We start from the raw sequence: 22,559 nt of genomic DNA on the forward strand, positions 1-22,559 counted from the left end.
CAACAGACCAATGATTTCTTGCGATATGATACCACTAAAACTGTTCTCACCAAGATATAAAAGCCTCAAATTTTGACACACTATTAAACTTGGCAGGATACTGCCTGGAAGTTGTTGCCTTCTAAGCTTAACTCATTTAATTGACTTAAATTTCCGAAAGAGGATGTAAGATTGCCAAAGAGAGAGAGTTCCTACTCACATTTAATAGATATAACTTGTGAACCTTCCCTACACCCGGGGGAATGTGACCTGATAATTGGTTCTCAACATCCCCAAAACCTCCAAGCTAGCCAAATTTACAATCTCATTCGGGAAACTTATATTTTATTTTGTGCAAAATGGAAATCATTTATTTATTTTTATTTTTTATTTCTGAACGGATGGAAATCATTTTTAGAAATTAGATGTGGAAAAACACAGAATTAACAATTTGACGAGTAACATGATGATACTAGAAATCAAGTAAACATAACAAAAGGCATGAATTATTCATGGAAATTGTGAAATCAGAAGAAATTTGTACATGTTACTTGAGTGTTTTGTAGTCATTGGAGTAGCGATAAACTACATCAAACCAACTATCCATAGCACTTACAATAAGTATATTGAAACTGTTTTGATCAGTCAAAATTTTAAAAAATTAATCAAAATTACCAATTATGATTAAGTTTACGGGACTCCATGGAATTCATGTTTAATTGCGGGACTAGATGCATCCATTTCATTCAAATCAAGAAATACAACGCAATCAAATAACAAAATACCTGAATTCGAAGATAAAGCCAGGGAATATAGAAAACTTCAAGTCTTGAAGAAATGGGAGCATAGCCTTGCTTTTTGCAACAAAACAATCCCTTTTTTCAGAAAATTACAGGAAGACAAATAAAATTCGAAACAAATTACTTCAATTGAATAGGGAATCTGCAAATTGCTACCACTCAATAATTTTGCAGAAGCGGCAATTATGTTTCATTTCCCTGCAATAACAACAAGTACAATTCTGTAACCGTTCTCCCCACTAACCTAAAAGGCTAAACCCACTTCTTCAATTCCTTCTTATTTGTCAATCATAAACCAAGGGAACCTTATGACATTTCAACCTTAATTATCAATGTACCAAGTATATCGGAAATACATAAATAACGAAATTCCACTAACGAACTAAACAAATGGTCCTTCAATACATCCTTACAGAATCACAACTTACCTTCCAAATTGGACACAATGCAATAAGCAAGAATTGCAATGTTCTGAGACTTTTTCGGATCAAGCACACACCTAATTCAGAAAATTTCCCATAAATTTTGACAAAATGCAATAAACAATAATTAAATATCACTACTTACCTTCCAAAAGCGCAGACTTCATCAATGGTAACATTAGGCCCCCTCAACAAATTTCAAATTCTGCACACCAAATCAATCCGATCCAATGAGCAATAATATAATAAAAAGGCATACAGAGATCCAAAATGTTGAAATTACAATAAAAAATCAAATCATGCTTTAAAGAAATGCAACATATTCATGAAAAACTTGAAATTTTGAGAACAATTCGCTTCATTCATTAGAATCAAAGTAAAGAGATTGAAGCCAAAATTTGAAACAAAAACCATAATCGAATTAACTAAATTATATCACTTGAAAAGGATAATCATTAAGAAATAAAACGGATTGAGAAGTACAATCATGATCTACCCCCAACTGCTTCGAGAAGAATAATTGCGTCGATTGCTTAGCTGACAAAAGGGTCTCATCAGGTAATGGCACTCCAGTCAAATCCAAGCCAGCTCCACCAATAGGTACTTCTTCATACTTAAAATCAATCTCTAGTTTATGTAAACATATTCAGTTATACAAATATCCAAATGTTATATAATTACTAATTTCCCAGCAAAATTTCTCGAATATACAACACACAGAGCAGCTCAAATTGTTAAACATTAACCCAAAGAAAATATGGGAAAATTAAAAGACTTTTCCTTTTAATTTTCCCACCGTTTCTCAGGCACCTGAAATAAAATTCAGAAAAGGAAGAAAACGGAAGCAGAATTAACAGAAACCATCGATGGAGGGGGCGAGGTTGAGGCCAATGCCATCGCCGGGAAGCAAGGTGATGGGGTAGCGTTTGGAGGGTGAGGCTGCAGAGCAACTGATCTTACCCACTCTGCTTTCATCGACCGCTGAACAGAGAAAAAGGAGATAAAAATTAAAAAAATTCTCGTATAAATAAATTTGTAAAAGTGGGAAAATTGGCGGTGATTACAATTTGTAAAAGGAGCAACTGATCCTACCCACTCTGCTTCAACGATGGATAGCTCACTTGGTTTTTTAAAGAATTTTAAAAAATCTGAAGTAGGATAAACTGTTCACCTTCCGTATAGAGGGTTATGGAAAATGCGAGGATGGAGTGGTGGTGCGTCGCGGTTCTCGCGTGTGAGCTAGTCGTCGAATTTGGGTGAACAGGTGGAAAAGCAATTTACAGAGTTGGTGGAAAAGCAATTCGGACTTCTTAAAAAATCAGATTTAACCGATCAAATCAACTTCAATTTGATCTCAAAAGGTCTCTTTTAAAAGCTGAAGTCGTCCCCATCCAATCCTCAGAACGAATCTTCCTCAAAATGTTCCATCTTGACCTCCAAAATACTCAAAATGTTAAAAAAAGTCAATATGGAAAAGCTGCGCGCTGGGCCTTTTTTTCTCCGCCACGGTCAAACGGCTTGGTAGAAAAATCTAGAATTTTGATACAATCATCTTGAAAGACCCACAAACATCCTTCAATTAGAATCACTCTAAAATTCATCCGTTTGATCACCTTTTACTCAAGAGGAAATCGCATGCCCTATATTGAAAATACATAACACAGTATCAAAATTCTACCAAAATAACCAATAAACTATAACTAAGAATATAGTAAAATATATGGTATAATATGGATTCATCAAATACCCCCAAACTTAAATTTTTGCTTGTCCTCAAGCAAAACAAAACTAAAAAACAAAAAATAAAAACTAACAAACTAAAAAATTTAACAAAACTTGACTAAGACAATCTTCACCTTGCAATCCATAGAAAATGTTAAAATTAGAACATCTTTTAAAAAATTCCAACTAATTCCACCACAGAGTCTAAAAGCTATTTAGAATTAATTAGAAAAGAACTCATGAACTTCCTTTAATGTAAAGTGAACCAACATGGTTACAGAGACTCCACTAAAACCTTTACCACTCGTTCTGTTTATTTAATACTTACTAACTTCAAACATAACTAATTTTTTTCTTCTTTTCGATTTTTCAAGATTTTTATAGTAATAGTAGTGGTTGTGCAATTGTAGTTTACTTAAGCTTTCGATCCAACCCATATAATGAGTTTTAGGTCAATGACTTCCAAACCACAAGGGCTTTAGGGCACTTTCATGTACCGTTTGATGCGGAAAGTGATGTGTACATGCCATCTTAATTAAGTAATCCAACTCTCAACTTTAAAATATGATCTTTCTAGCATCACCCTTTCTGAAATTATGGGAAGGGATGCTTGCACACTTGGATTGAAAATTATTATCAAACGATATTATTTACACTAAGGGGAATGAGTGAACTTAATTTCATAATGGATTACCAATAATGTGGTTCAAATTAGCATTTGACGAGAATCGAACACAAAATATCTCATTTACAAATAAAAATGAATATTATTTCACCGTAATCCTAAATGCCTTGGATTGAAAATTATTGTTTCAATAAAATAGACTAGATGGAGCGGTGCACCATGTGTGTAAATAATAAATATAAAAATTTAAACAGAAAAATATATAGGAAATAAAGAGAAGTCGGAGAGAAATGTGGGATATGAGAAATGTGGGATATAATAAATCTTTCGACAGCCAACAATGGTGAACCTGCGGAGGCAATGGACTCAGCCTTCTGGGACTCGGACGTTTCTTCGCCTCAGACCCTTGAGGGCTCCGCCAAGGCCGTTCCCGGCGACCCATTTCCTCTCGACGGTGCTCGAGCCAGCCGAGCCCTTAGGATTCAGCAACTCTCTCTTCTGGGAAATGGGTTCCCTTTGGGTGTTATACCTTCCTACTCCCCCACTTCTAACAGGGACTTGGGTTCTTTCTGTCTCCAGTCCCTCTTGCTCAGACCAGCTACCTCTAAACTGGTACACTGCTACAACTTCTTTGCTTGACTATTGCCTATTGGGTTTTCTCAAATTTATTTTGTTTTTCGTTTAATGGATATTCTTTTTCGTTTTACGTGTTTCCGTGGATTGGTTTGTGGTTTGTATGGTTACTGAGAAAATGATGGGAAATGGGTGTGATTCGTTTGTTGTTTGTTTGGTTGCCGGGAAAGTTTGGAGAGAAAAGCAATTGAAATTGTTGTTATGGGGTTGAATTGGGTAAAGGAAAAAGGTTAGGAAAGATAATTTTTTGTTCTCCAAATTCGTATTTTTGTAAACGATTTTTATGTTACTAATTGCTAAGGAGCCTCTGCTTCTAGGTTTGGTTTGTTCTTTGTTTGATATTTAGGAAGATGTTGGTATATTGTATAAACTTTGGGTTATTAGTGAATTACTTGATGTGAGAAAGAGAGCTTGAATGGAAAGCTTGACAGCCGAACAAAGCTTGTTTGCCTAGTTCTAGTGGTATAGCACATAAAGCATGAATTTTTTGTTGCCTTGTTATTTTACTGATTTGCAAGCGGGTTCTTATGTTTTTCCAGAGCATCAAAGCTTTATCAGGTTTATCAGAGCACCGGTTGGGATTATCCAATTTTTTTTTTTTATGGGATTTCTTAGGTGAAAAAGTTTGTTTCGATGTTTTGAAATCTGAACAATATCGTCGCTAATGAATGTACTGTGTAAATGCATTGTATTTTTGAAATTACTGTTCCAAATGTGTTGAGTTTAATGTCCTAATTCCTTGAGCATGTTTTCTGTTGGAGGAGTGAATTAAGAGTTACTATGCTTATGCTTAGACCAAAGTCATCTCACATTAATCAAATCCGGTTGGCATTCTTAGTTGTCCGACATACTAATTCCCTTGTTACATGATCTGCGTGAAAATAGGTGGCTTAGATTAATTGGGCAGTTCCGCCCGAAGAAACTCTTTTCTTCTATTAAAGCTGAATTTACCGATGAGATGGAGGTCCCTACATTGAAAGATGTGGCGAAGCATGTCTTGGACAAGTCACTTTATTCGTTTGGATTATGCAATATGCACACAGCTTCTTTTGTCTCTGTCATCATCCATAAAGTTGAGCACAGAAGGGCATGGTGAGAAAAAAAGAAAAACCATCGGGTGAAATGGGAGATAGTTATTAAAAGTAAGGAAGAAGGGGGTTTAGGTGTGGGGAATTTGAGGAATCAGAATGAAGCGTTATTGGCTAAGTGGTTGTGGAGATTCCCAAAGGAACCAAATTCTCTCTGGCACAAGGTGATAAGAAGCAAGTATGGGCTGCAGGATAATGGGTGGAATGCAAATCCTCCATTGCGGGGTTCAAGTCGAAGCCCCTGGAAAGATATTTCGTGTGGTCTCCAATCATTTCTACAATGTTGCAAGTTTGAGGTGGGCAACGGGGAGAGGGTGAGGTGTTGGGAGGATGGTTGGTTGGAAGGGGGACCATTGAAAGAACAATATCCTAGATTATTCTTGCTATCGAGAAAGCACAACCAGAACATCGCAAGTTTTGTGGATCTTTCTATCAATTCTTTGAGCTGGAATTTTGATTTCAGGAGAAATTTGAACGAGGTGGAGATAGAAGAGGCGGCTAGATTATTACAGAAAGTGGAAAATGTTCGCTTGTCTCAATCAAGAGCGGATGACAGAAGGTGGAAACTGGAATTATCAGGATTGTTCACTTGCAAATCCTATCGCTCTTTCTTGAGCAACAATGGGATTGTGCAACATTTTCCACCCTCTTCTCAGATTTGGAAATCAAAAGTTCCTCCGAAGGTCAAAGTTCCTGTGTGGCTAGTGGCTATTGGGAAGCTCAACACTTGTGATCAAATTCAAAGGAGAAGTCCTTTTATTTGCTTCTCTCCCCATTGGTGCAGTTTGTGTAAAGCTAAGGAGGAGAGTGTTAACCACATTTTTCTTCATTGTTCTTACACGATTCAACTGTGGTGGAAATTGTTTTAGGAGGTTAGAGTTAGTTGGGTCATTCCAAAGGGTTGTTTCGAGCTTCTAAGCACCAATTTTGAGGCTCTAGGAATTGGGAGGAAAGCTAAAGCTTTGTGGGGTTGTCTGGTGTCGGCAGTTTTTTGGAACATTTGGTTGGAGCGTAACAAAAGAATTTTTCAGGATTATACTGGTGTGGGGGTAGCAGATCTATGGGGAAGAGTAAGATATTGGGCAGCCCTCTGGGCTTCAGTTTCAAATGATTTTAAGAATTACTCTCTTTCTCACATACTGTGGGATATGTTAGCAGTTGTAAAGTGATTTTGGTTGAGGTTTTCCTACTTGTAATCAGATCCTCTTGAGAGATTTTCTTGTTCTGTTCTTGGTGGATTTCTTATCCACTTCTGTGTATTTCTCTTTTCTTTTTTTAATATAACTGTTATAGTTTCTTCTCAAAAAAAAATTTCTTCATTTTTTGTACAATTACTATGGCTAGGTGGATAATTTGTTTACTGATTGGAGTTGTTAGGTTTAAAGTTCTTTTTTGGGTTTGTTCATGCCAGGTTGTAGTATCATCCAACTGCGATTTTTTTCTTTCTTTCATATGACAAATTTCTCTTATAGGAATTGAAGTTAAAAATAAGTAATTATAGGGATGTATCACTTGAACTTTGCCAGATTCTGTCAGCATGTATAATCTTAAAGTATTGTTTCCTAATTTCTTAATTGTTGAAAAGTAGGGCCTTGTTTGATCTCTAGGATTGGAATGGAATGGACAAACTACTGAATAAGATGGAGGTGAATGATTTTTCATATTGAGGTGATTAGAAGGGGATATGGAAAATAATCCCTTCTGATCCTTACCATTTTGGTGGCTTGGAATGGAAAATAATCCATCTACCTTCAAGTAGGCCACAATTTTTTCATTTCTTTCGTCAACATACCTTGAATATAGTGGGTTGTCCATGTATATCAACATGCTTCAAACATCTTAATTTACAAGTTTCTTCTGTTTACCACTTTTATTTATAGGTTACATGACTTTATAACATTGCACATATGCACTGCACGGCACATAGATAAAATTGGAAAGTTTCAGGTCTATAAATTAAGATCCATGTACTGAAAAAGTTAATATCTGTACCTTTAACATTGCACATGTGCTGCCTAAGCTGTTTTAGTGAAAAAGTTCATGTCTGTATCTTTATTTCCTTTATTTATCTTCCTGTTTAAATTATGAGCCATGTATTAAATTTTCTCAACCTCTAAGATGTTTGCAGCTTCCTTACCATGATATTACACTTGAGGCTGGATGGCCTGAACTGTTCACCATAAAGGAAAATACTGGGATGTGCCTGAGTCAATTTCCTTAGATATGTCATCACTTGTTTCCGAATCTGGATTGTGGTACCACATTGGTGTACATAAAAACAGTGGTCATCCCCAGGCAGTTAATTCCATAGATGATGAGGCACCTACTTCTCTAATGCCTGGATTCTGCGCAAAGGCTGCCTTTTCTTATGGAAAAAGCCAAGATCTTTGGAGGCAAAATGAGGCACGAAAAGACATCATGATACAGAAAGAAAAGGGTTGGTTTTGGAGGCCATCTTATGATGTGCGTCTTAAAGAACCTCATGCTGCATTTTCTGGAATTTTTGGTAATTTTACACGTTACTCATAATTTCTGTGATAACTTGTATTATCTCGTTACAGTTGTTTGGAAGTTTCATACCAATACTCAGGTGTATCTTATAATTTTTAGCTTATACATGTATACGTGTTTAGGTACCTCTTAGTTTCATTTATATTGTATGTGTGTAGCTTATACATGTATACCATGTGACTGCGGTAAAAGAAAATAATAGTAATAAAAAATAATTCTAGAGACAAATTCTAACAGAAAAATTCAATATTTTTATTTTGTGTTCATGAGTCCAGAACCGTTGCCGACAGTATGCAATATCTTTAGGTTTTTAGTTTAACTACTTCTTTACGTTTGCCCCTGGTAAGGCCAGATACGAAATTCTATTATTGTCAACATTAATCATTGTTAGTGTTATAGTTCCCTTTTGTTTGCAAAATGAAATTGTAATGCCATTCTCACTTCTTCTGGTCAATGGTGGCATTACATTTTAGGTGGAAGCTGCACTGCCTGGTTTCAGGATGGGTACAACCCAGTGGCAGTTGATATGAAGGGGGACGAGGACAATTCTAGGAGCAATAAGAAAAGAAGTCCATTCAGTGCTGATTTTTTCGGCTCTCTCTGCTATACTTTCCAGCACGGGAAATTTAGAGAGTCTACGGTTATCTGACCAGGATTGATGCTCGGGTGGATATTTGTTCTGCTTCAGCTTTGGCTAAAAGGGTGATTAATGGTTTGAAGAGTTCCTCTGCTATTATTGCAAAAGATCTGATGTCCTCACCTAGGATCAATCTAATCTTTCAGCAGCAGGTATTTCTATTTATTCCCTAACTTTTTAAATGTTTCGCACCTTAAGTTGTAAGAGAGATTTTAAATGCAGTTACGCACAATGTGTTACAAAGCCTGCATAGTCATTTGCTAATTGGTACTTGTGGAAACGTGTCTGCCCTGTCTGATTTCGATAGTCTGCAATCATTTTTGTGCTGATGTATCTGTACGTTGTTTTACTGCTCACGTGCTTTAATGTATGACTAGTAGATCAGCGTAAACTTTAAAATGAGAGGATGAAAAGCTGAGCTCCTTTATATGGCTATTAACATGCGCGGCTTGGGTGAATGTTTTGGTTACTGGGATGAAAATCCAATTGTTATTGACACATTACCTTTCCTTTGTAGATTTATGGGCCTATTGTCTTTAGAGCGGATTCCAGGGTTGCACTTGACTCTTTGCGCGGGAAACAAGCTCCGCATATTGAGGATTTCACATACAGCTTGAGCTACTCCTTGAGACTTTTACGATAAGGGAAGGTCGTTGCTTGGTATTCCCCAAAAAGAAAAGAAGGGATGATTGAGTTGCGCTTATTTGAGTTTTAACTCTCGATTTTCATTTACATGTTGGAAATGTATGTTTTGATGTGTATTGCATTTAGGTAATTTAGCTAGACAGTAGAAAGTGAGAAGGCATCCGGTTCAGAATGTAGTTACAAAGATTTGAGTAATACTGTTTTTATTGATCGAAGGGAACAGATTGTAATCTGCGAGCAAATAGTAATTCTGTGTTTATTGATCAAACAAAATACGAAGGAAAAGTTAGTTTTACATAAGAAACATTACTAACTTGACATGCCAATGCTGCTCAGTATGCTTCTTTCTGATCCGAGACAATTGTGCCGCGTCACTAGTGTCCAGCCTCTCTCTAGGCAACTCTGCAGAGCAAGCAATGCAGATTTCTAAAATCGAAACAATGATTTCTTCAAATTATATGCCAATGCTGGTGATATCCTCGTTAATGTGATGACTAGCATTCATCTGATCACCCTCTTAACATTTTCTTGAACAAGAGAGGGATCGACAGTATCTACCAGATGCCTTAACAAAGTTATGCAGGTTTGAAGATCGTTGAAACATGTTATCTGTTGGTCTTTAAACATTTTGCAATAAGAGAATGCCGTAGCTGCACACATCGCCTCGTGTCCAAACTTCATGTCCCATAACATATTGTGCTTTAATCCATAATTAAATTGATCACAAACGCTAGCTAGTTAAGTTTTCAAACAATTAACATACAAAGCTAAGGTTGGGGACGTCTTCAGCTTTCAAAAGAGACCTTTTGAGACTAAATCGAAGTTGATTTGGTCGGTCAAAAGTCTGATTTTCTCTGCCGTCCGAACGTCTTGGTAGAAAAATCTGGAATTTTGACACAATCATCTTGAAAAACTCACGAACATCCTCAAATTAGACTCACTCCAAAATTCATCCATTTGTTCACTTTATGCTCAAGAGGGAGTTGCACGTCCTACATTGAAAATACATAACAAAGTATCAAAATTCTACCAAAATAAGCAATAAAATAACTAAGAATAGGGTAAAATATATGATATAAATTGATTCATCAACTACAATGAAACATTTGCATCAGTTTAGAACTTTGATAGCTTTGGCTGCACAAAAGGGATGGAGTTTGTTCTAGCTAGATGTGAAAGTTTGTTTTCCTGAATGAAAGAAGAGGTGTTCTGTTGTCGTCTTAACAATCATATGTAGTTCTTCCAATTACTTATGAATTACCCATACATATTTAAGATTAGGTTTTCCTAATATATGTCCTATTTGGAACCTCTAACATATAACGTATATCTAACATGCAACCCGTCTAGAAGTTTGGATCAAATATGAACATAAAAGACTCATTAAGCTTTATGAAAACCCTTTGAAAAACTATGCAACAATTAAGACGTGGTGTTCATCCTAAGTGAAATAACAATTATTACGATAAGAAGCATTTCTGAATTTCAGGGTGACATTCCAACAGAAATTACATCCAAGTACTTATCTAAACATCCTAATGGCCGCGAATCATTAAGACACAAATACAATTTAAGCACAAAGACAATTTAAACACAATGATTAATAATTCAAAGCACGCATGCATAAAATCATAAACAATTAAATAAAGACTACATATTCATGCTAAGGCTCAAGGCACTGCTCTAGCAAAAGAAATTAGTTACAAACAATTATAAAACAAAATATTATTAAGAACATGGATAGAAAACACCTTGTCGGTAAAAGGTCTAAAATTCTCCAAAATAATGCATTTGTAACCCTAATGGCTAAAGCTACAAAATAAAAGACTACCTAGAAAAGGTATAAGAATAAAAATAGGAAACATAATAAAAATAATAAACTAGCAAATAAAAGTGAACTGAAATTCGGACTTCTCACAAAATCAGACTTTTGACCAACCAAATCAACTTCGATTTGGTCCCAAAAGGTCTCTTTTGAAAGCTTAAATCGTCCCCATGAAATCCTTGGAACGAATCTTCCTCCGAATATTCTATTTTGACCTCCAAAATACGCAAAACGTTCAAAAACGTCAATCTGGAAAAGCTGCGCACTGGGCCTTCTTTTCTTTGCCATGGTCAAATGGCTTGCTAGAAAAATCTGAAATTTTGAAACAATCATCTTGAAAGACTCACAAACATCCTTCAATTGGAATCACTCTAAAATTCATCCGTTTGATCACTTGTTGCTCAAGAGGATGTCGCATGCCCTACATTGAAAATACATAACAAAGTATCAAAAATCTACCAAAATGACCAATAAACTATAACTAAGAATAGAGTAAAATATATGGTATAATATGGACTCATCAAATACCCCCAAACTTAGCTTTTTGCTTGTCCTCAAGCAAAACAAAACTCAAAAACAAAAAAATAAAAACTAACAAACTAAAAACTTTAACTAAACTTGATTAAGACAAATTTCACCTTCAAGTTGCAATCCATAGAAAATGTTAAAATTAGAACATCTTTTCAAAAATTCCAACCAATACCACCACAGAGTCTAAACCATTTAGAATTAATTAGAAAAGAACTCATGAACTTCCTTTGGTGTAAAGTGAACTAACATGGTTAAAGAGACTCGACTAAAACTCTTACCACTCATCCTTTTTATTTAATACTTACTAACTTCAAACATAAATATTTTTTTTCTTCTTTTCGATTTTTCAATTTTTTTTATAGTAATAGTGGTGGTTTTGCAATGTTAGTTCACTTAAACTTTCGATCCAACCCATGTAATGAGTTTTAGGTCAATGACTCCCAAACCACAAGGGCTTTAGGGCACTAGTGTAGAACACCCCTAAGGACTTACTAACTTGAGTGGAAAAGGATACGAAACCAACTAATCACCTTGCCCCATGCTAAGACTTTACTGTTTGACGCAATAATCATTGTTGATTAGGCAAGACTAACGCGGTTATTAAGCAAAGTCTCGGGTGGAACAATTATTACTCTATTTATAACAAGAACTAAACTTTGCTTTCTTTAGAACCAAAAAAACAAAAAAAAAACAAAAAAAAAAAACAAAAAAAGAAAAACAAAAAAAAAAAAACAAAAAAAAAACTCAGACGGAAAGCAAGTGCTTCAATCTTACCCCCACAAATCATGTTGGTGTGAACGTGCTAATTGTGAAAGAATAACTCATGAATTAGTGCCTAAACAACAATAAATAGAAAAGACTCTATTGTGAGATTTATCTCTACTACGTCCATTCGTTCAAAATATTGGGAAAAGAAGCAGAATTTCATTGCTCTGGAGAGTTGAACCCGTGACAGGGAGCATGAACCAGAGGCCCATTTCTTCATCTGTCCTAACTAGCGCCGTTTGGGAACCCCTCTCTGTCTACCCACGAGCCCAGAGCCGTGAAGGCTATCTCCTTCATTTCCTCTCTCTCTCTCTCTGTCATAGAACTGAAACCCTAGCTTCTATCTTCAACCCAGAACGTCAAAACTTGAATCCATCTCCGTCTCTGTCAAAAAGGGAACCCAAATTGTCACCATCGTGCATTCCTCTCTGAAAACCGAGGTAAAGTAAAGAGCTCTCATTCTCTCTGCGATTATGGTCTCCACTTGGCGATATCTGAAATAAAAATACATCCAACCATTTCTCCCTTTCGTTTTCATGACCAAAGGTCAAATGAAAACGAAATTCTGACTAATGCATGCATGTTTTCTGTAGGTAGACTTGGGAATCCGAGTAAGGCCAAGGGGAATAGGAACTGCAAGGAGCAATGGCTTACACATGGAGCTGCTGTACACACAGCAAAGATGGCTGCAAGAACTCGGATCTACAAAATGAAAGGTAAATCAAATCCCTCCACTGCGTTAAAATTAAGCATGGTTTAATATCTCTGAAAGTCATACGGATTTGTGAAATGTTTCTCTCATGCATTCACAGACCTAAAATTTTGTCAATGCTCATGTAATTTTCTGTGTGCTTGCATGCCTCCATGTGACATATATTGAGCAAAAATACTGGATCTGTGACATGGATTTGATGAATGTCCACCTTTGTGTTGCCTGGACCGGAAAGGGATCCTCTGCGGATCCCTTCTTCCTAATCCACCAAATCAGGGGATCCATGCCATTGAAATTTGATCAAACAGTTGAAGTTATTATAGCTTTAAATGGGCCCTAACCGTTGGATCAAATTTCAATGGCACATATTTCCTGATTTGGTGGATTAAGAGGAAGGGATTGATAAGTTTGATTGTCCTTTTCGTTGTAGGACTCTATTACTTAGGATTGTTTTGTTTTCAATAAGTTCCTATTATGTAGGAAGACTTTTTCTACTTAGACTATTTCCTCGTGCACGTTACCACTTTCCGTTAGTGTGGATCGTGGGCTGTTTTTAGGGTTTCGTTAACTATGTAAGGCTATATAATAGCCAACGTTTCTATTCAATAAATAAGTTATTCTCCCAGTTGGCTTGAGTCAGTTGCAATATTGCTCTTGGTATTTTTGTTCTGGTTCCCAACAAACTGGTATTAGAGCCCCTCACTGGGGCCTGAGAACCGGAAAGCTGCAGCTTTTGAGTGACTTCAAACACAAGAGAGAAAGAAAGGAAAAATGACTTCTGAAGGAAGCTTCGTGCAGCCTTCCATTCCACGTTTTGATGGTCATTATGACCATTGGAGCATGCTCATGGAAAATTTCCTTCGCAGCAAGGAGTATTGGAGTTTGATTGAAACTGGTTATGAAGAACCAACAAAGGGGGCGCAACCTATATCAGAAGCACGACAGAAAGAGCTTGATGCAGTGAAACTCAAGGATCTCAAAGCCAAAAACTATCTTTTCCAGGCAATTGATAGGGGCATCCTAGAGACGATGTTGGAAAAAGACACCTCCAAGAAGATCTGGGATTCCCTGAAGACGAAATATGAAGGGAATGCACGAGTGAAGCGCTCAACTCTTCAAGCCCTACGGAGAGACTTTGAGACACTTGAGATGAAGGTTAGTGAAACAATCACTAACTATTTTGCTAGAGTGATGACAGTAGCAAACAAGATGAGAGTGTATGAGGAGCCTATGACTGACGTCACTATCTGTGAAAAAATCCTGCGATCTCTCACGGAAAAATTTAATTATATAGTTTGTTCGATTGAGGAATCTAAGGACTTGGATGCAATTACCATTGATGAGCTTCAAAGCTCGCTCACTGTACATGAGCAAAAGTTTCACAGAAGCAGCGGTGTGGAGCAAGCTCTGAAGGCAACAACTGATGCCAAAACTGAGGGAGGTTTCAACAATCATAGAGGACGAGGACGTGGAAGAGGAGGCCAAGAGGTGTTCAACAAGGATACGGTGGAATGCTACAAGTGTCATAATCTTGGGCACTTCTAGTATGAATGTCCTAAATGGGATAAGGAGGCTAATTATGCAGAAGTGAATGGAGAAGATATGTTGTTGATGTCATATGTTGAGGTACATGAACGGACTGATGCTTGGTTTCTTGACTCCGGATGTTCCAACCATATGTGTGGCGATCGAGATATCTTCACAAACCCAGATGAAAGTTTTGTTCATTCAGTTAAATTGGGGAACAACAGTAGGATGAATGTGGTTGGCAAGGGAAGTGTCTCGCTGTTTTTAAATGGAATCAATCATGTTGTCAATGAGGTGTACTATGTTCCAGAGCTCAAAAACAATCTCTTGAGCATAGGACAACTTCAAGAAAGGGGCTTGGCTATATTAATTAAAGAAGGAGCCTGCAAAATATATCATCCGACTAAGGGTCTGATTATTCAGACTAAGATGAGTAAGAACATGATGTTTATACTGCTAGCTCAGACTCCAGTCTCTACAAGTGCCCCACCAGAAAGGTGTCTTCACACAAGCTCGCAAGATCCATTTTATCTTTGGCATCGAAGATATGGTCACCTAAGCTACAAGGGATTGAGAACATTGCAACAGAAGAGGATGGTTTGTGGACTTCCTCAGCTTCAAACCTCAAATATCATATGCACAGACTGCATTCAAGGTAAACAGCATCGTAATGACATGCCAACAAGAAGTACGTGGAGAGCAAGTTAGCCTTTGGAGCTCATTCATGCAGACATCTGTGGGCCCATCTCTCCCATATCAAATAGTGGAAGGAGGTATATTTTATGTTTTATTGATGATTTTAGTCGTAAAACATGGGTGTACTTGTTGACAGCAAAGAGTGAGGCACTGCATTGCTTCCAATTTTTCAAAAGAATGGTGGAAAAGGAGAAAGGGCTAAGTGTCAAGTGTCTACGGACAGATAGAGGGGGTGAATTCACCTCAACTGAATTCACTAATTTTTGCAAAGAAAATGGAATGAAGAGGCAGTTAACCACTGCCTACACGCCGCACCAAAACGGGGTGGCTGAAAGGAAAAATCGAACTGTCATGAATATGGTTCGTTCTATGTTGTCTGATAAGAAGCTCCCAAAAACGTTCTGGCCAGAGGCGGTGAACTGGACTATCTATGTTCTGAATAGATGTCCCACATTATCAGTGAAGGATATCACTCCACAAGAGGCTTGGAGTGGAATAAACCCTCAGTCGAGCATTTTCGTGTCTTTGGAAGCTTAGCACATGTTCACGTTCCAGATGTCAAGCGAGGTAAATTAGATGATAAAAGTTTTCCTTGTGTTTTATTGGGAGTTAGTGAGGAGTCCAAGGGATATAGATTGTTTGATCCTATAGCCAAGAAAATTGTTGTGAGCAGGGATGTTATTTTTGAGGAAGAAAAACAGTGGGATTGGGATGTGAGTTATGAGGGACAGATCATGTTAGATTTAGAATGGGGAGAAAATGAAGAAAACAGTGAGGGAGAAGAAAGGGTGAGTGAAAATGAAGATGAAAATGGCAGTGGGGCTAGAGAAGAAAGAAATGTGGGTGAGAGCAATGAAGACACACAGGGTAATGAGGAGAGAAGTTCTAATGAACTTGGCGAGGATGAAGGGAGGGTTTATGAAGGAAGAGTCAGACGTCCTCCTTCTTACTTAAGTGATTATATCACTGGAGAAGGGCTAAGTGACGACGAGGTACACATGGTTCAAATCGTGCCAACCGAAGATCCTCTCTATTTTGAAGAAGCAGTGAAAGAAGAGAAATGGAAGCAAGCTATGGACAGTGAGATCAGCTCCATAGAGAAGAATAGAACATGGTCTTTAAACGAGTTGCCGATTGGAGCAAAAAAGATTGGCGTCAAATGGGTCTACAAGACCAAGTACAACGAACATGGAAAGATTGACAAACACAAAGCACGTTTAGTAGCCAAAGGCTACTCACAGAAGCATGGCATAGACTACACAGAGGTCTTCGCACTAGTGGCAAGAATGGACACGGTAAGGATGATTATCGCCTTGGCAGCACAAAAGGGTTGGAGGATTTTCCAATTAGATGTCAAGTCAGCATTTCTTCATGGAGAGCTGAGTGAAGAGGTCTATATTGAGCAACCAAGGGGTTACGAGAAGGAAGGAAGGGAGCACTTGGTCTACAAGCTACACAAAGCATTGTATGGATTAAAACAAGCTCCACGAGCTTGGTTTAGTCGGATCGAGGCTCATTTTATCAAGGAAGGTTTTCAGAAGTGTGACAGTGAGCAAAATTTGTTCACAAAGAAGAATGAAGCAGGAAAGATCATCATTGTAAGTATTTACGTTGATGATTTAATTTTTACTGGTAATGACAATGACATGATGTGTGAATTCAAAAAGTCCATGTTGAGAGAATTTGATATGACTGATTTGGGAAGCATGAGATTTTTTCTTGGCATTGAAGTACTTCAAAGAACAGATGGTATTTTCATATATCAAAAAAAATATGCCCTGGAGGTCCTAAAGAGATTTGGAATGTTGGAAAATGATGAAGTAAGCAGCCCGATTGTCCCAGGTTTTAAGATCAGTAAGGATGAGAATGGAATTACTGTGGATGAGACATACTTTAAGCAATTGGTGGGAAGCTTAATGTATCTCACTGCCACAAGACCAGACATGATGTTTGTCACCAGTCTCTTAAGTAGATTTATGGCAAGACCAACTGAGCTTCATCTACAGGCTGCAAAGAGAGCTCTTCGATATTTAAAGGGGACGGTGAATTATGGTATTCAGTACAAGAAAGGTGGAGATGATGGACTGTTTGCTTTCACAGATAGTGATTATGCAGGAGATGTGGAGGATAGGAAGAGCACCAGTGGTTATGTGTTCTTGCTAAGTTCGGGTGCTGTGACATGGAGTTCAAAGAAGCAGCCTATTGTTACACTGTCTACTACAGAAGCAGAATTTGTAGCAGCTGCAGTGTGTGCATGTCAAACAGTATGGATGAAGAGGGTGCTGAAGGAGCTTGAGTACAACAATGAGGCGTGTACTCTAATTAGATGTGATAACAGTTCAACCATTAAGCTGTCAAAGAATCCGGTGATGCATGGTCGCAGTAAACATATTGACGTGAGATATCACTTTTTGAGGAATCTCACAAAGGAGTGTTCGATTGCTTTGATTCACTGTGGGAGCGAGGATCAGGTGGCAGACATAATGACTAAGCCGTTAAAGGTTCGAAATATGCTGGGGGTTTGTGAGATTGTTAGTATAAACTAACTGTTTGATGACAATAAGTTTAAGGGAGGGATTGATAAGTTTGATTGTCCTTTTCGTTGTAGGACTCTATTACTTAGGATTGTTTTGTTTTCAATAAGTTCCTATTATGTAGGAAGACTTGTTCTACGTAGACTATTTCCTCGTGCACGTTACCACTTTCTGTTAGTGTGGATCGTGGGCTGTTTTTAGGGTTTCGTTAACTATGTAAGGCTATATAATAGCCAACGTTTCTATTCAATAAATAAGTTATTCTCCCAGTTTGCTTAAGTCAGTTGCAGTATTGCTCTTGGTATTTTTGTTCTGGTTCCCAACAGGGATCCGTAGAGGATCCCTTTCCTCCTGGACCACCCCCAAACTTATATGTGAAACAATATTTTAATGAAATATGAGAGTGAGTGAGCGAAGGGGATTTCCATGCAACACAGGGGTCTTCTCGGCAATCCCCACTGTAAGTATGACTGAACTCAGCCTCAAATTCTTTTCTGCATTTGTGTAGATGATGAATGCTCGGATAAATGTTGATGAATGCATATTTTTGTATCTTTATTGTTTCGTTTATAGAAGAGTAAGGATTATGTCCCCCTTATTTTTCATGTATTTTTTATTCTTTTTTCTTGTATTACGAGGAGTTAGGTTTATGTTTCCCCGCTTAGGTGTAATTTATTTTTTGTTATTATTAAAGTTTCCCTCGTACTGTCGAGGTTTTTGGAAAAAAAAAAAAAAAAAGAAGCAATAAACTACCATGGAACATTTTCATATCAACATAGAGCAGGAACTCCAACATAGGTTTGAAATTTGATGAATACTTTCCACAACTTTGTTTTTTAATTTTAATTTTTAATTCTTTCAGAGTGTTCGTCCTGTAATCTTTGGTAAATCTAGAATGTCATTGTTCAAGCATAATTCGATGCAAATAAGTTTGCTTGGCAAGCATTGATCAACAAATACGATAACGCTTTCGCATAACATCAATACTATTACATACTATACCACATATTAACAATAAGCTTCTATTCACATATCCCATTTGCTCGAAGTTTGTTTCTGATCCAACACATATGTGCCACAGCATCACAGATGTTCGATCTTTCTCTAGGTAACTCCGCTGAGCAAGCAAGACCAATTTCTAAAACAGAGATTAAATTGTCTATGATTAGGACGCGATTCCTTGCCCTTCCCGCATTAGGATGATTGAGTTCTTGAACAAGAACGGGATCCAAAACCTCTTCCACTTGCTCAGGCAGAGCTGCCTTCACAAAGCTATAGAGGTTTGAAGTTCCCTGAAACATGTCATCGGTCGGTCTTTTTCCTGTAAATATTTCCAACAGGAGGATGCCAAAGCTATACACATCACCTTGTGTCCACACTTCATGTCCCATGCCATATTCTGCATTCCACAATTCAGAACATTAGATTCTAATTTTCTAGTGAAGTGCCTAAAAGCTCATTTCATGTTTGAAAAATTTAAAATAAATACTTCCCAATTTTAAAAGACTAGCTAAGAAAAAATAAACTACCAAGTGTATTTACCTGGAGGAGCATAACCAATAGTTCCCTTTATCCCTAAAGAACTTGATTGATTTCCCGAAGAATTTTCAGCAGCTTTTGGTAGGAACCTCGCCAACCCGAAGTCACCTACATGTGCAACCATGTCCTCATTGAGAAGAATATTGCTAGGTTTGAGGTCGCAATGAACTATTGGCGTCTCACAATGATGATGGAGATAATCCAATGCCATAGCAACATCAATAACAATATTCAACCTCTGAGAAATTGTTAAGCTCCTTGGTCTCTCATTTGTCTCACCAATTGTATGAATTGGATACAGCCATTCCTCCAAGCTCCCGTTAACCATGAACTCATAAATTAAGGCCTTGAAGTCATGACCGCGATAATCAAAACCAGAACATACTGAGAGTACCTTGACAAGATTACGGTGTCTAATATTTTTGAAAGCCTCGCACTCAGCAATAAAACTTTTGTAAGCTCCGCGACAAACGAGGTTGAGTACCTTGATGGCAACTGGAGTTTCACCTTGCTCAAGTAGTCCTTTATAAACGGACCCAAAACTGCCCATACCGACCAAGTTGGTTGAGGAGAATCCATTTGTTGCCTTTAGAAGACTTTGGTAAGACACCTGGGGAAATTTGTCCGAATCACTTGCAGCTTGACCCTTTTTGTCCCTCCGTGAGCAATAAAGGTACAAAAAGGTTAGTGCAAAAATGACTCCAAGAATCCCACAAACGAGGGAGAGAACCAATTTCATGGTTAAGCTCAATCCTTTCTTTTTTGCATGCTGGAGTTTGCACTTTGGCAAATAAAACTCAGGTATGCCCCCACAAAGCTTGCTATTTCCTTCAACTGATGTCGCCGTTGCATTCTTGAACGCTCCTTTGATCGGCAACATGCCCTCAAAATTGTTATAAGATAGATCGAGAGATTCCAAAAATACAAAACGTTCTAAGAATTCTGGAATTGTGCCTGACAAGTTATTGTGAGAGAGAGACAATTTTGTAAGAACTCTTAGTGAACTCAAAGTTGATGGAATCGTCCCATTGAAGAAATTTCCATGCATGTCTAGGTACTCTAATTTTATACAACTAACAAGACTTGCCGGAATTTCACCGAATAACATGTTATCAGAGATATCTAAATACTCTAGATTTATTAAAATTCCTATGTTCTCTGGCAGGGAGCCTATAAAATGATTTTGAGGCAAACTTAATCGATACAAGTTCAACAGACCAACGATTTCTTGCGATATGATACCGCTAAAAATGTTGGCACCAAGAGATAAGATCCTCAAATTCTGACACTCTATTAAACTTGGTGGGATATTGCCTTGAAGTTTGTTGACTTCTAAGTATAACTCATTTAATTGACTTAAATTTCTGAAAGAGGATGGAAGATTGCCAGAGAGGGAGTTCCTACCCAAATTTAATTTATATAACTTGTGCAGCTTTCCTACACCTGGGGGAATGTGACCTGATAATTGGTTCTCAGCCATCACCAAAACATCCAAGTTAGCCAGATTTGCAATCTCATTCGGGATGCTTCCTAATATTTTATTTTGAGCAATATGGAAATTTTTAAGAGAAGAAGACAGGTTTCCTATGCATTGAGGTAACGTGCCCCCAAAATTGTTGGTAAATATGATGAGAAGTTCTAAATGGGTGGCATTGCTCAAATCGCAGAGAAAGGTCAAGTCATCAATTCCCCCACTTCCGAGATGGTTGTCAGCAAGGTTTAACCACTCAAGCTTATGCAAATTCGTCAACGGAGGGACCTTTCCATGCAGGTGGTTACCTTCCATCCCCAATCTAAATAGATTTGAGGCCTTTGATAATGAAACAGGAATAGATCCACTGAATTGGTTAATGGAAATGAAAAATGTTTGGAGACTCGGAAAGACCATACCTAAGTTTGAGGGTAGACTCCCTTGGATTTCGTTCTCTCCCATATAAAGGTCTATGAGAGAAGAGAGATTAAAGATTGAGGGAGGAAGCATACCCGAAAAGCTATTTTCATCAAAAGCAAGAAAGCTAAGATTGGTCATTCGGCCAAAAATATCCGGGACAGTGCCACTCAAATAATTAGAATATACGGCGAACACTTCAAGAGATGATAAATTGCTAAAAGAGGTAGGGACTCCCCCTGTAAAGTGGTTACAGTGTATGCCAAAAACTGTTAACCTTGACAAGAGGCCAAGCTCATTTGGAATTTTTCCCATCAGCACATTGTAACTAACAGCGAGCCAGAGGAGCTGAGAGCAACGAGACAAGTTGGTGGGAATTTCTCCGCTTAGTGAATTGTTGTTTAACCGTAGGTGTTGCAATCTGTGCAGGCGGCTGAATTCTGGGGGAATTTCATGGCCTAAGCTGTTGTTTCGGAGATCAATCACTCTCAAAAAACTCAAGTTCCCAACATGCGGCGATATAGATCCTGCAAGTTTCAAGGACGGCAGGCTCAAGCTTGTGACCCTCTTATGACGACGACCACATGTAACGCCATGCCAAGAGCAAAAGTGGATGGTTTCATTCCATGAAGTCAGGACTTTAAAAGGGTCATGAGTTATGCTAGCTTTGATTTCAAGCAAAGCAAGTCTATCTGTCTCATTTCCCGGAAGGGCGAAACAAGGAAGGCAAGAGTGAAGAACGAAGGCATGCATAAAAAAGGATGACAAAAACACTGCAGAAATGGAGTTGTAAAACCCCATCCCCATGATGATGATATTTGTTTTGTGCAAAAGTGGAAATGGAGTTGTAAAAAAGTTGAGCTGTATTGATTGTTTGTCTAGCAGCTTTAGCAGCATCCAATTTATAATCATAATCAGAGTGCTCTGTACGTAGTGGATCAGCCACTCCAAACGCTATCGTAAGATTATAACGAGCCGTATTACTCACGTAAGCCGTATCGTCTAAAGGGGTAAGATGAAGCTAAGGGTCCCGAGGTTAGCGTTCAAAACTATTTATGTACTTTTTTGAGATAGCATTTGGTCTTAGGATTGGTACTAATGAAGTGATCAGAGCCACTTCCTGTTCTCTAGCCGCGTCTAACCACTATGAATCATTAGAAAAAGATCCAACTGTTTTTTTTAATAAAAAGGGACCAGCTGGTGACTTTGCCACGACAGTCCATTCTTCCAGGGGCAAGGAAGACTCATATAGGCATTTCACCCTCCCCTGGCCACCATCGTGCGATTCACTAGCGCTAGGAATCGAACCCAGGACATGTCGTGTGGAATACGGGTCTAAAATTCATCCCTAACCACTAGACCACCCCGTGATGGTTGAAAAAGATCCAACTGAAGCACCTGAAATTTAATTCTTTCTGTTTCTTCTAGTAACTCGTATAGGGAAAGAATGATACATAGAGTGCTATCAGAGTTTGAAATA

The 22,559-nt window shown here is 37.9% G+C and overlaps 2 protein-coding genes, 1 long non-coding RNA gene and 1 pseudogene across 4 annotated transcripts; 2 read left to right on the forward strand and 2 right to left on the reverse strand.

Annotated features, from left to right (window-relative positions):
• Positions 1-614: 614 nt before the first annotated feature.
• Positions 615-2,178, reverse strand: LOC148695566 (uncharacterized). The gene is made up of 2 exons (XR_015964577.1): positions 1,698-2,178; positions 615-1,406 (listed from the first exon to the last, which is right to left on the reverse strand). It is a non-coding gene; the product is annotated as an uncharacterized LOC148695566 (long non-coding RNA).
• A 1,670-nt stretch (positions 2,179-3,848) lies between these two features.
• Positions 3,849-9,171, forward strand: LOC148695567 (protein TRIGALACTOSYLDIACYLGLYCEROL 4, chloroplastic-like; annotated as a pseudogene). Its single transcript, XR_015963944.1, has 5 exons — positions 3,849-4,160; positions 5,067-5,298; positions 7,388-7,775; positions 8,254-8,569; positions 8,935-9,171. The product of XR_015963944.1 is annotated as a protein TRIGALACTOSYLDIACYLGLYCEROL 4, chloroplastic-like (transcript).
• Positions 9,172-13,666: 4,495 nt separating this feature from the next.
• LOC148695568 (uncharacterized) lies at positions 13,667-14,440 on the forward strand. The gene has a single exon (XM_088697347.1). The coding sequence runs from the start codon at positions 13,667-13,669 to the stop codon at positions 14,438-14,440; it is 774 nt and encodes a 257-aa protein (XP_088553473.1).
• Positions 14,441-18,674: 4,234 nt separating this feature from the next.
• Positions 18,675-21,899, reverse strand: LOC148695569 (LRR receptor-like serine/threonine-protein kinase EFR). Its single transcript, XM_088697838.1, has 2 exons — positions 19,195-21,899; positions 18,675-19,051 (listed from the first exon to the last, which is right to left on the reverse strand). Exons 1-2 carry the CDS (start codon positions 21,884-21,886, stop codon positions 18,675-18,677), a joined length of 3,069 nt encoding a protein of 1,022 aa, XP_088553964.1. The 5' UTR covers positions 21,887-21,899.
• Positions 21,900-22,559: the final 660 nt, after the last annotated feature.

This window comes from Pyrus communis, chromosome 7 (genome assembly GCF_041283825.1).
Source record: "Pyrus communis isolate YQ-2024b chromosome 7, ASM4128382v1, whole genome shotgun sequence".
Taxonomy (NCBI): Eukaryota; Viridiplantae; Streptophyta; class Magnoliopsida; order Rosales; family Rosaceae; genus Pyrus; species Pyrus communis.